We start from the raw sequence: 14,628 nt of genomic DNA on the forward strand, positions 1-14,628 counted from the left end.
TAAACATCTGTATTTCAGGTTTTATGAAATTCGAAGAATAAATTTTGTTTTTTTTAAAGTTCATAAACTGATGTTTTATAGAAAACACATTTTTTAAAAATTATTTTTTTGTGAGAGAGAGAGGGCATGAGCAGGGGGAAGGACAGAGGGAGAGGGAAAAGCAGGCTCCCTGGGGAGCCCAATGTGGGGCTGGGTCACAGGGTCCCCAGATCATAACCTGAGCCAAAGGCAAACACCCCACCGATTGAGCCACCCAGGCACCCCAGAAAAGGCATTTTTAACTCCACTTAATATGCAACTTTCTGAGGTTGAAAAATACTTTCAGAGTTTATGAAAGTAGAACAATCATCTTGCTCATACAGATAGCAAATGAATTTTAACGTTACTTCAAGTTTAAAACATTATGTTGGTATTGAGCTTATTTCTCTTTTGTGAAATTCGCTTTGTAGAAAATACTCATTTATTCCCCATCTTGTTGCATAATGGGTTTTATGTAACTTAAAGTAATAACGTGAAGTATTATGGGAGTTCCAACAACAAAATCTCAATCAAGAAAATACAAAATACCTATATTTACATGCTGCATACTCCCACTAAACTCTGTATTTGGCCCTGAATAGCTTTGCACCTAAAGGAAAGAGAAAAAATGTAATCAGTTATATAATCTTTTCTACTTATGAGGAAACAAAGTAATTCCTTGGGAAGACAAAAACATTCATTTCTAACTCTTCATTTATGTTGTGAAAGCAAAAGATATATTTGATAAGATCAATTAAAGTTGTAGCAGCTCCTTGCTTTTGTGACATCCCCACAGCAAATAAAATGTTTGAAAGACTTCTTAATTTTGTCTTTCAGTAACAATGAACACTATAAACAATCCATTTCAGTTCAGTAAGATAAATCTTTTCCATGCCAAGTTTTCCAGTGGCCCAGCCTGATCCGGAAATGAGATGTACTGCATGTTCCTTCATTAATTTTTTTCTCCATTTGGCTTTTGTGAAAGATCAACAGCAGAGAGCTCAGAATTATGACCTTTGGTAGCATCTTAGGAGCAAGAACTTTTCTAATGCTGATTAGAAGCTGATTTGTTTTTACAGGGGTAGTTTGCAAATGCCATCAGGAAACAGGCTATCTGGGAATTACATGTAAAACTTTAAAAAGCGTAAATTTCTAGCTCAACCTACAGAGATTCTCATTTAGGTTTGCAGTAGACACAGATATCTTTCATTTCCTTTTTTTTTTTAATTTTTATTTATTTGTTTGAGAGAGGGAGAGAGAAAGCGCATACAAATGGAGGGGAGGGGAAGAGAGAGGGAGAACCAGACTCCCTGGTTGAGTGGCTGAGCGGCTAAGCGGGGAACCTGATACAGGCCCAATCCCAGGACCCCAGATTATGATCTGAGCCGGAAGTCAGATGCTTAACCAACTGAGCCACCCAGATGCCCCTCCTATGTCTTTTTTATAAGTTTTTTTTTATGTGATTCTTAATCTCAGTCACCTTAGGAAACTGGTGATTCAGAGATTAAATGAGTGGTAGCAATATCTTTTGTAAAAATGAAGCAACCCAAAAGTCTGCTGGGCAGACTTCCCCACCTTGGCACCATTGACATTTAGGATGAGCTGATTCTGTATTGTGGGCAGCCATCCTACAGATTATAAAATATTTTAGCAGCATCCCTGGCCTCTACCCACCAGATGCTCCTAGCACTTCCACTCCCTCGTTACAAAGACAGAAATGTCCCCAGACATTGCCAAATTGCATTGACAGAATTGCCGCTGATGAAGAACCCCCGCGGTGGCTATAGTACCTCTGCACTGGACCAATACAGGGAGAATCTGCGCGCAAGTCCAAATGTCTTTCTTTATTGAGAGTTTAAGATTCACACTAAGGTGCCCCTAGCCAGCTCAGTGGGTGGAGCATGTGACTCTTGATCTCAGGGGTATGAGTTTGAGCTCTGTGTGGGTGTAGAGATTACTTATAAATAAAATACTTTTTTAAAAAAGGATTCACTCCAAAAATTAAATGAATGATTACCTGTGCCATAGGGAATGTTCAAGATGACTTCAGCCTGGATAATTTTCAAAACAAATTATACTTTGTCTACCCTAACTATAGTGATAGAAAAAAAAATTTTGGTGTAATATCTTGTTTTGAGCAGAGTAGTTTTCTGATAAACCCAACAGGGTAATTCATTTTTAAGACATATTCTTCAGTTAGCAAAAATTGACCAGCTCTAGAGAGTTTAGATGACATACTAAATTTCAGAGACCATCTACCAAAAACAATGATTTTTATTTTACATTAAATATTCCTAAGCTACTGTTTCTAAGGATAGGTAGGTAAGAGAAATAATTAAGTATTATTTGTAAAATATATGTAAATTATGTTCTTATTATGAATTATTAAGATAAATGTATACATGGGCAATTTATATAGTGACATTTTAAATTATTTTGGTACCATTACTTTTACAATATGTTAGTGGTCATGAATTGCTGACTTACAAATTCTTGTGAATGCTACAATGTTGGTATACAGCACTGTTCAAGTACTGTGGGCATGACAGAAAGAAAACGGATGAAAAATTCCTGCAAAGAGAAAGGCAATAAACAAATACATATGTCAGTAGTCATAAGTGGTGTAAAGGAATAATAGATAAAGACATAAAGATTATGGGAAGGCCTCTAAGTAGATGGTGTGGTCTCACCTGAGGGCAAGGCAGGTAGAGACTCTGTCCCTTTAGGTCCTCTTTCAAGGAAGACCATTTCCCTAGGGCCAGAGAATACAAACTGTAGTTAATTTTTTATTTTTTATTTTTTATTTTTTTAGATTTTATTTATTTGACAGAGATCATGAGTAGGCAGAGAGGGGGAAGCAGGCTCCCTGCTGAGCAGAGAGCCGGATGTGGGGCTCAATCCCAGGACTCTGGGATTATGACCTGAGCCGGAGGCAGAGGCTTTAACCCACTGAGCCACCCAGGCACCCTGTAGTTAATTTTTAATAGAAACAAACACTGTGAGTATCATTCCTAGTTGTGTCCCCAAGATTGAGACTTTGATTTGTTATATTTTCAACATTGTGCATTAATATTTTTCTAAAACCTTTTTTTACAATTTAGGTCTGCGTTTCTTGGTTCGTCTCTGCACAGATATTGGATTAAAAGAAGTTCAAGAATATGCAACAAAACTCAAGAGACTGGAAAAAATGAAAGAAATAAGGGAACAGGTATCTCATATGGGCCGAAAACTGCTGTCTGTTAATTTTCAAAATGTCAGCCTTCTGTAGCTCAACTGAGTGATTCTGAGGGCTTCTCTCAATAAAATAAAGTTGAAATTTTTTTCTGCTATGGCACAAAAGGAAGAATAGCTAAAATTCTACTTTGAGGATAAAATTCTATCAAGAACCACTTCTTAATAGGAGAAAGTGCATGCATCAGAATCAACATACATGGATGATTGCTCATAGACAAATCACTGTAACTTTCCCGAACATAAAATAACTTACAGATTAATTTATGCAGTTAATTTCTTTTTTATTTTTTTTAAATTTTTTATTTTTGATAAACATATATTTTTATCCCCAGGGGTACAGGTCTGTGAATCAACAGGTTTACACACTTCACAGCACTCACCAAATCACATACCCTCCCCAATGTCCATAATCCCACCCCCTTCTCCCAAACCCCCTCCCCCTGGCAACCCTCAGTTTGTTTTGTGAGATTAAGAGTCACTTATGGTTTGTCTCCCTCCCAATCCCATCTTGTTTCATTTATTCTTCTTCTACCCACTTAAGCCTCCATGTTGTATCACCACTTCCTCATATCAGGGAGATCATATGATAGTTGTCTTTCTCTGCTTGACTTATTTCGCTAAGCATGATACGCTCTAGTTCCATCCACGTTGTTGCAAATGGCAAGATTTCATTTCTTTTGATGGCTTATGCAGTTAATTTCAATTGGAGTGTCCTGTGGCCCTTGGAAGCCAAGCTAAAGACTATATAATAATAGTACTTTCTCTTTAAGCTTTTTCATTATGTAGTAGAACATGGCTCTGAGGATAATATTAATATACATGGAAGCATTTTATTTCTGTGTTTCATGCAATATGTGGAATAACTGTGTTCTTATTTTTACTTCTTTAAGAGAATAATCTCTCTTAGGTTTAAGACTGAATATTTAAAAATTTAACACGATTTTTGAGTGTCTGCCTTTCATTGAAAGAAAATATATTCTTTAAGACTAGACTTTTTCAAGAAATTAATTATCTTGGATAATTAAATCTAAAGTCCATGTTTGGTTTCAAAGTATGGTTATCTTTGCTTTGAGATGTGATCTGGTTGTTTTATTCTCAGTTATTTAAGGATTATGAGCATGACATAAATTTTTACCTTAAAAATCCTGTAAAATATCAAGTTGGCATTAAAATGCCATGGTAGGGTATATAGTTTAAAACTTGCTGCAAAGACCAATTTACTACCATTAATCAGTTGCTAAATTAGGTAACCTATGTGAAAGCTTTGTCAAATTAAATGGGTATAAATCAAAATTCAGGTTATCATAATTGTCCTCATAATCACTATTAAATGTGTTTCATTAAGAAGAATCAAAAATAAGTATATATTTCAAACCAAGAACATTATTTAGATCTTAAAATTAGTTGTTATGTCAAGTTACTTAGTATAGAACCATGGAAATAGTCAAAGTCTTTAAGGCTTCCTAGGTTTAATGATCAGTAGTTTAAGTTTATACTGAACAGAAAACACACAACTAATACAAATTATGGATCATGCATAATACTCTTCTTGCAACTTACAACCTTAATCAAGAAAACTGGTATATGCATTACCATCTCTGATTTAGTAGACTTCTAGTGTTTTACTTAATAAATAGCAGCCCTTCTAACTTGATAACTCCTTCTAACTCCCTTCTAAAAGCCCTTCTAACAAGGGTTGATAACTCAAGCTGTAGGAAGTCTGATTCTGAGGAGTCCCTGGGAAATGAACTTTAAGGGCAGAGACCAAATACTCCCCCTTTAAAGAGATGCAGAGTTGCTTTTGCACAATTTTTTTATTGCTTGATTTTCCCATGCTTAGTTTGAGCCATTATTTATACTGTGCTCTGGTTCTGGTCTTTGTAGTACTTCATCTTTACATAGGCTTCCTCTCTTCCTTTGTCCTCTTACCTCATCTTCTTTCCTTTATGCATTCTCTCTCTGTGGTGTTAAACTCTTTGTCTGGCTGACTGCTGTGAGCTAATATTCTCGTGGACTGTTGGATCATACTATTAAGAATAAATATGTAGGCGAGCATGGGTGGCTCAGTCACCTGAGCCTTCAGCTCAGGTCATGATCTCAGGGTCCTGGGATCCAGCCCTGTACAGGGCTCTCTGCTCAGTGGGAAGTCTGCTTCTTGCTCTGCCCTTCACCCTTCTGTTGCTCGCTCTCTCTCTTTCTCTCAAATAAATAAAGCCTTAAAAAAAAAGCGAATATGTAAATGTCACTGAGACTGCTTTTCCTTTCTAGTTAGTACTCAGCCTTTTGATTCCTCTTCCATCAAAATACTTATATATACATTGACTATAGTCAGTTTTTATCTGTTTATCTCATAGAAATGACATCCTTCCACTGTCTTTGCTTAAATAATTCCCTAATGACTTAAGAATACTTCAGTAAACTCATACAAGTTACCATTGATGCATTTAGATTAGATCCAGTGTTTCTCTTACTTATTTACTCCAATTAACATCTTACAGTGCTTGAGCTGTGCCTCTTTTGGTGATATTTTATCTCTGCCCTCATTGTAATCCGTATAAAACCTAAGGTCACTTTGCTATCTTCTCTCAAATGTTAACTGGTTAATCTTTCTTTAGAATCAGAGTCACAGTTCTCACCCATAAAGCACTCTCTCTGCAGCACCCTTAAAATCAATTTCTCTATTCTTTGGTACTCCGCATTAAATCTTAAACATGTTCTTGATGTTTTCTCACTTATGTTTTGCTTATATATAGAAAGAGAAGGAGAAAAAATAGTGGAAAAGAAAGGTCCTAGGAAGAAGAGACAAAGAGAATTTTCACTATCTGAGAGCTAATTTATCTTTTAATTGTTGCATGTCCCATTTCAGTTTGTGTTTCTGAGATTGTGAGCCCATGGGGCAGAGCATTCTATTTCCTGGCTTGCATAGTTCATAAAGCACTTTTAGTTATGAAACAAAGTATAATAAATAAACTTCTGAATTAAGGACACTCTCCTTTTCTAAATTTGAACTTAAAATGTATTGCTTTTTCTCTGTGTGTTTCTTGTTTAGAATCGGTCCTAATGCAGAAACTTAACATTTTTCTACGTAATTAGAATTTCTCCATATAATCATTGTTAATGCCTGCATAATACACTATTATACAGATATGTCTTGATTTCTTTAAGCATTTTCACACTGTTAGATAGTCACATATCTTTTTTAGAATTGGTAACTCTACAGTCAAATTTTGGTGTTTCTTGCCCAAGAAGAACATTTCTATATTGTGAACTTGAGATCATTTGTGAAATGGACCATGTAATTGACAGCAGGGATATCACAGATAATCACACAAACTCTTGGAAAGGAATACAAAGTTGACCGTCCGTCTTTATCCTTTCTTCTCCTCTGGAAGTACTAATAACCGTGGAAGTTTTGCCGCAGGAGGGAAAAGAAGTGAAGGTGCTGGATGAATGGTCATGAATGATGTTAGCATTCTTCATGGTTCTGGCGACAGTTTTCCCTTTAATTCCACTTGATTACATCTGCTTACCTAGACAATAATAGCAACAGCTAACATTTACTGAGTGCGTGATAGGTACAGGTACTGTTCTAAGTAAGCACTTTATGTGTGTTAACTAATTTAATAATCACAATAGTCCTATGATGTTGGGTATGGCTTTATTATTTTTTTAGTAGATGAGAAAACTGAGACCCATGATGACTAAATAACTTTCTCCAGGCAGACGCTTAGTGACTGAGCCACCCAGGCACCACTTAGCAACATTTTTTAAAGAGATGTTTTATATTTCTTCTTCACTGGACACAAACAAGTCAGCTGCAGGGCATTCTGTCAAACTTGACCATAGTCTGGAAAAGAACAAAATGGGAAGAGCAAGAAATAAAGACTGAGTAAAATGAAAAGGAGGAGAAAAATGTCAGCCAAAATAGCAAAGAGGGTTAGAGAACAAAGTACACAAGATTCAGTATGGTGAAATTTGATTTTCAGAAGCAAATAGGTGTTCAGCTGGAAGGGGATTTAAAAAAAAAAAAAAAACAAAACTCATTCTCTGGGCACCTGGGTGCCTCAGTCAGTTAAGTATCTGACTCTTGATTTTTGCTCAGGTGAGATTAAGCCCGGTATCCTGCTCTACACTGAGCATGGAGCCTGCTTAAGATTCCTTCTCACTTAAGATTTTCCCTTGAATCCTCCAATCACTCCCTCTTCTCCCCCCACCCCCCTGCCCACAAAAAACAAACCAAAACAAAACCCCACATTCTCTGCCCACAGGAGAGTGGTAAAGGAAAAAGACCAGCAGGGCAGGACCATGAGTGTGAGGAGGGCATAGGTGCTGGTATGCACACTGAATAAGCAGTCGCCTGGGTCACAGGAGTTTCCCTAAGATGAGAGTGGAGCTGAACCTTATGGGATGAGTGGGGAGCTGGGACGAAGATAAAGAAGAGTGTAGCAGACAGAGAGGGTCCAAGGAAAGAGGAAGCACCAAGCTGTGCGGGCTGCCTTTTACTCACAAAGTAGGAGGGGCAGTCCGTTTCAAAAGGTGAAAAGGGCATCTTGGTTCTTTCCACAGTGTGGTGACCGTGGCCATTGCTGCTATAAACCTTGGGATACAGATGGCCCTTCTTTTCACGACATCTGTTATCTTTGGGGTAAACAAGGTGGTGGGTATTAGGGAGGGCATGGAGCACTGGGTGTGGTGCAAAAACAATGAATACTGTTACTCTGAAAAGAAATTTAAAAAAAAAAAAAAAGACGAAACTCCTAAACTGGGGGAAAATAGGTGAAAAGGACAGAATGTGGTACATTAAAAACATGCTTGCTCTGTGGGGCCTGGGGGCAGAGGCTGAGCCAGCAGTGGGGAGGCCCCTGGAGGCTGACACTGTTGTGTCCTTATGTGTTATGTGTCCAGCAGGACACGGTGTCCTGGGAGTAGGAGAAGAAGAGGAGAAGTCATTGAATCAAGCCAGGTTTTAGGTTTCTTGGTGAGTGGAGCAGAAAGACAAGTGGGTGAACAAGGAGCCTGGAGGTCCTGATGGAGATCTACTTAAAGTGGTGGGGTGATAGCAGGCTGCAAATAAAGGGAGGTTTTAAGGGACTTAATTTAGGAAAAGATGGCTGAAAGCCAAAGGATTGGGAAATTCTAGATGAGAGCAAAGAATAGATGGAATGGGGTGAAGAATGTAGTGATGGTGGAAAGTGCTCACTTTTCTAAATTGTCCTATTATAAACATACGGTTACTAAAGCAGGACGCAAGATCTCGTCTCACATTTGATTTGAAAAAATTTCAAGTTACATGGGCATTTGTCTTTTTAAGTTTATTTTATAGTATTGTGTTGTAGGTGTTTTAGATAAGCTAGAAATAATCTGTGGAGAGATTAAAACAAGTTTTAAAATAAAATCTGATCATAGACATTAAAATTTTTATTTTGTTACATCATCATTTCTAGATTTTCAAAAGAGAAGGGGCAAAGGGGAGAGATGGGATTTCAAGGGAGGTTTCTTTTTTAACAGAAATAATGTGAGCATGTTTACATGTATTTAGAAGTCCTGAGTTTTAGGAGGGTATTCCATTTTACAGAAATGAGTCTTGAATTATTGAAAGGAAATTTTTTTCTTCCTAGCAGACCACTATGTCAATAACGCCCATCCATGATCTGATGATTTACAAGCATCTGGGGAGTTGTCAGGGTCAGGGTTTGTCCTTTAAATTAAATATGAAATTGAGTTTATGTTATTGAAAATCTAAATAAGATACCAACCTGTGTTTATAACTTTTAAGTCAGTTGCATAGTAAATATTTATTAAAACTGTCTGATTCTGGTCACTGACTGCCCTGTCTGTCTAAACACAGCATTAGGCGTACGAGAAGCTGGCAGTATGACTTGAGGCCGATTTGGTGTCAATACAAAAAGTCTAACACATAAGCAGAACACAAAATAACTGTAAATTGCTTCAAGAAACCCAAGAATGTCACAGCTTGGAGATAGTTCTTATGTTTTAAGGGTGAGCTTGTACCTACGAAAATGGACTACTGAACAGATCTTAGGTGTTTTGTGAGATATTAGTTGCACTTTTATTGTAGAAGTTGAATTTCAAAAGTCAGTTTATCTTTCCCTTCCCCAAAATAGTTCAAGTCCAGCCATTATAGAGTAGGACTAGCTCAAGAAATAGCCCTTCTGTGGATTCCCTTGTCTCCTGCTAGCCCCCTGGTTTAAGACCTGAACTTTCATATCGGGAGAATATTGGGTTTGTAAGCCACGTCACACTGCGCGTGTAAGTGAAAGTGCTCCCTGAGTATTTCATAAGGACTGAGGACCTGGTAGCAGGCAGGCTATGAGCACTTTATTCACACAACAGCCTCATCTTTTCTCCCATTAAGTCCACTCTTGGGTAAGGAGCAATTCGAACCCAGCTTTAAGGGGAGAAGGAGCAGTGAATCTTAAGGGCAACAGAGCAACGTTAATTTAAAATCAACATTTAATTATATTCAACTTTGAGGGTCTATCATTTATTGTTTGAAACTTGTCTTCTTGTTCTAGCGCATAAAGTCTGGCAGAGACAGCAGTGGGGGCTCCCGCAGCAGAAGAGAGGGGAGTGCCGGCAGTGGTAAGTATTTCCCATTTCCTTGAAATACTGGTTTTGACAAGTGGGTAGTACATGGGCTACTAGAAACACCTTGAATTTAAAAAAAAAAAAAAAAGTCCTTTGTTTGCTTGTTCTATACACAATAAAAGTCACTTAGTGTAATTAATTTTGTAAGCAGTCTGCTATGTAAATGACTGTAAATGTTAGTGGATATTACTTCTTAACTAACCATACCTGTTTCTACTAAGTGATAATTAAATAGGTTCATGCTGCATATATGAACATGGATGTCCATACTAATGAGGTTTTACTGTATTATATTTTTTAAATTTACATTTTAAGGTAGTACCATGAGTAGTAAGATAATCTTAAAGAACACTGGCAGTCCTGAGTCTTTACACTTTTCTTGTAGAAATAGTGTGAGTCTTGGAATTAGCAGACATGGTTCATTACAGCCTTTTATCTTTGGACCAACCATGTAAATGCTGGAGGCTTTAAGTGATTTCTAAATTTGTTTGCATCTCTCAGCTCCTTGAATTTGATTGCTTGTCACACCATTATTTAATAAGAAGATTGTTAAGTTTTCCTTTTCTCTTTCTTCCTCAATAAAATCTACCTCCTCTGTCTACATCAGTGGGTAGTAAAAGTTAAACTTCATAGAAATTTGGTGGTTTGAAAGAAGCTAATTGGAAAAATAAATGTGAAATTGGGACCTAGAGATACACATATATTCTCTTATATCCATACTCAGCACTCTCATGCATAAGTGACCCAAGTCCATGCTACTGCTCAACTTCATTCTTCCATCTCTTGATCTAGAAGTCAGGACAAAGACAAATGGGGACCCTTAGTTCAGGTGGGTCTTTCATTCATTCACAAACATTTATTGGGTGCATACCAGGTGCCAGATAGATACTGTGCTAAGTGCTGAGGACATGTGGATGAGTAAGACATGGTCCCTGGGTCCAGGGAAATTAACATCTAGTTGGAAAGACACAAGTTTCAGGTGCTGCTAAGACTGCTGCTGTGCTGGAAGAAATGCATGTGTGTATTCTAAATTTCCTGAGGATAGAAGCTGCAGCAGGGATAAAGATTCTTTCCTGAGTTCTAAGCTCTGCTTTGCCAGATAGGTTTAAGCAGTTACAGTCACCAGTAGCATCTAGTTCTAGCAAGACAATTTGATTCTCTAAGGAGCAGTCCAGCTTCTCCAGCTGAACCTCACAGTCCTTGCCTTTTTACCCGTGAGTCACAGGAGTCTTTACTCAGAGTTTCAGAAATTGGTAGAAGTAGCTTTCAGCTTGAGTCCCAGGAATGCCAAGAGCAGTCTGCCACAGCAGGGAGTAACCATTTACAATCTGGTCAGCCCTCCATGGTCATACTGGGTGTTGACATCTCCATAGTGTCCCCTGACCCTCAGATGTCACCTCAGTTCTGTTAACCTGGCCCCATTCCTGCTTTCATGTGTTCACATAACCCTCCGGGCTTGAACTTAACTGAGTCTTGGGTCTGAGAGATCTGTCCCAACAGTTCTGGTAAGCTGGAGAGCTACAGGCCTACAACTTGTTATCCAAAGCCTGTTGTGTCAAGTGCGTTGTGGAATTCAGCATTTTTTGAAGTTTAGAGAAGTATTATCGTGCATTAGCCATATATAATACCCATGGAGATCATCTCAGTCAAATATAACTATTACTAATTTGGCAAAATATGTTAATAATAACACATAAATGTTAACAACATTTATGATATATGATGGTTAAAATATTTATGATATATGATGGTTAACATTTAAGATAAACGATGGTTAAAATGGTGGTTAAAAATAACTTCAGGTCGGGCGCCTGGTTGGCTCAGTGGGTTGGGCCGCTGCCTTCGGCTCAGGTCATGATCTCAGGGTCCTGGGATCGAGTCCTGCATCGGGCTCTCTGCTCAGCAGGGAGCCTGCTTCCCTCTCTCTCTCTCTGCCTGCCTCTCCATCTACTTGTGATATCTCTCTGTCAAATAAATACATTAAAAAAAAAAAAATCTTAAAAAAAAAAAACAGGTCAAGTCAGGCTTTATGCCCATGAAGTTTACCTATTGCTACCTAAAAACTTGGCTTTCATAAGCTTTTGAATTTGAAATTGTAGATGAGGGATCAGGGACCTGTATGTACCAAAAATGTCCCTAATGGGCAAGGAGTCAGCACACAAGGCTTTGTGCCTTAGTTAAAAGGAGCTTAGGTTCAACAGACCAACTTGCTGCTCCCTGTTCATCGTTGCTCTTAGGAGGCAAGCAGTTTGTGATACAAGCTTTTTGAAATTGAATGTCCTTCAAGAAATAATTATCTTGAGTCACCCCTAGGGAAATATTACGTATTTATCAGAATTCTAGGACCAGGTCACCATCTTCTAAGTTTTCTATACTTCCTCTAAAAATCTTAAGTTCAGGGTAACCAACCAGTTCCTTCTAGAACAGCCCCCAATAGCCTATGTTAAGTTCTCAGAGCCTTCTCTGGTAATTCATAAGCTTGCAAAATGTAACCAGTGTTAAAGCCTAAACCTGAGCCTGAGTTACCCAGATGTCTGGAATGTTTGAAAACCTGCTTTAGAAACATCGGGGCCAGGGCATGCTCTAAGAACCTTGAATCCGTTGGTGCTGAGCCAGATCCCAGACGACACTGGTCCAGAGACTAATGTCTGCCTCTTTAGAAACATCAGAAAGATCAAAGTGTGCTTCAGAGGCCACTGAGGTGCCAGATCCTTCAACATGAAGAGTGGTTCAGCTCCCGCTCCCTGCAAGATGACCTCTCTGTAATACTCCTTAAATCATGCTATGTCTCAGAACAAAATGAAATACCTCACCTGGGCCTGGGACCTCCACCTTGGTCAGGGTTAGTTCAGTGAAGAAAGGTGTGGCTGCTCCAGATCTGATACCTGAGGGCAGGGAAGGAGAGGCCTTTCTATTACAAATACACCTCCTGCTCCTGGTTTCTCTTTTTAATACATTTTCTTTTCTCTCATCCAGTCCATTTCAGCCCAACACACTCAGTTCTAGTGTACAAATAAGCTTTATTCTCACAGGAAGAAATTTTGGAGTGGAAATTCTGTGTTATTAGGGCATTTTTACAAGCTGGGCTTCATGTTGCTTGGTTCTTTTGGCACAAGTTTAAAGCATTAGCTACTTCCTTTTCAGGGTTCTTATTTGCTTTTTTTCTCCTGCCATTTGCCTTTTTGTTCCTTATTTCCTTATCCCTTCAGTTACAGGGAGTCCCAGACTTCATTTCCTCCTGCAACCCAAGCTGGAATGCTTCTTTCAGTGACCTTACTGGTTCCACCCTGACACTTTTTCAAGAATCATATTTTTTGCCTTTTTTTTCTTTAGCTCTTTGCACAGGCCACAGGATAGGCTGAATAAACCATGCTGTGGATGCCTCTCTCGCTTTCTCTTCCCTTTCACCTCATAGGGCCCTCCCAAAGCACCCTGCAGCACACTGTGGGTGTGCCTTCCTCACCAGCAGTCTTGCTGCCACTCCACCAGTCCCAGTCACTGTCTGCAGAGTGGCCACTGGCCCCCTTATTATGCCTCAGCTAGGACTTCCCAGTACAAACCCACATGCGACAGGCCCCAATCTTACCCATCATCCACTTCTACCTGTGAAACCTAGAGATGCACATTTACATCTTTATGTGGAAATACTTGACACTTCTGTCTGGATTAGATCCACAGGTCAGATAGTGGAAAGGGTTGATTTTCCAAATGCATCCAAAAGAGGCCAGCCTTAAGCTGTTAAAATAAATGCAATGCCTACAACTAGATTTTTAGAGTATTAGAGTATTGCCCAGGAGCGAGGATCATAGGGAACTTAAATATCAGAATTACTAGTTCATATAAAATGAAATCTTGAGGGCCCTTGAAAATCGTCCACTTTTTTTTTTGTGGATCAGTCTAGTCCTACTACAGCCTTATTTTTGCTTAGTTTATTTAATAAGCCTCAGCTTCTGTCCTCTTCAGTGGGTCTCCCCAATTTTAGCCTGTGGCAAAATCACCTGGAAGTCTTGTGACAACAGCCTGCTGAGCTGCTAGTCCAGCATTGTTTTAAAATTTTATTCATTTATTTGACACAGAGAGAGAAAGTGAGGTCTAGCACAAGCAGGGGGAGTGGGAAAGAGAGAAGCAGTCTTCCTGCTGAGCAGGGAGCCTGATGTGGGGCTTGATCCCAGGACCCAGGATGATGACCTGAGCCCAAGGCAGATGTTTAACTGACTGAGCCACCCAGGCACCCCTAGTCCAGCATTTATGAGCCAGTCTGGGCCACGCCCAGGAATTTGCATTTCTGACGAGGTCCCAGCTGATGCTGATGGATCTTAAATGACATATTACAAGAGTAAATGTGATATAGTGTGTATAGAAAGGTTGCTGCTACTATTACCACCAAATATAAATTCACAGTAGCAGCAGTCATCCAGCCTCTGGCCTCATGCCCTAGCTCTCTCACTCCTGAGTATATTACCCTGGGAGGTGGTGTGAGCTTGAAACTAACTTAAAATTACATGCTTGATTCATGGAAGGGGGCTCAGTGCAATGCCTGACACACACTCCAATGCTGAGTAGCTATTACTATTATTAACTTGATACAAACTGTTAAAAAGCCATAATGTTAGGTTAAGAATATTGACTATCCATTCCAGGATTTTCAGTACTTTAGTTTGTTTTTGTAGAGTTAACTTAAAATGAAATGAACATGTTTTAACTCCTTGAAGTAGAAACACATAACTCTTTTAAGACCCACATTTGGGGTTAAGATTTCAGCTGCTC

The 14,628-nt window shown here is 38.9% G+C and overlaps 1 protein-coding gene across 4 annotated transcripts in view; it reads left to right on the plus strand.

Annotated features, from left to right (window-relative positions):
• IFT88 (intraflagellar transport 88) overlaps nt 1-14,628 on the plus strand; it is a 164,039-nt gene that overhangs the window by 130,645 nt on the left and 18,766 nt on the right. For all 4 annotated transcript variants that reach the window (XM_045072388.1, XM_045072390.1, XM_045072391.1 and 1 more), the window contains 2 exons: nt 3,120-3,226; nt 9,789-9,855. In XM_045072388.1, the coding sequence (XP_044928323.1) occupies nt 3,120-3,226; nt 9,789-9,855 (174 nt within the window). The remainder of the gene's footprint in view (nt 1-3,119; nt 3,227-9,788; nt 9,856-14,628) is intronic.

The sequence above is a fragment of the Mustela putorius genome, unplaced genomic scaffold, assembly GCF_011764305.1.
Source record: "Mustela putorius furo isolate JIRA1106 unplaced genomic scaffold, ASM1176430v1.1 tig00004035_pilon_pilon_pilon, whole genome shotgun sequence".
Classification (NCBI taxonomy): domain Eukaryota; kingdom Metazoa; phylum Chordata; class Mammalia; order Carnivora; family Mustelidae; genus Mustela; species Mustela putorius.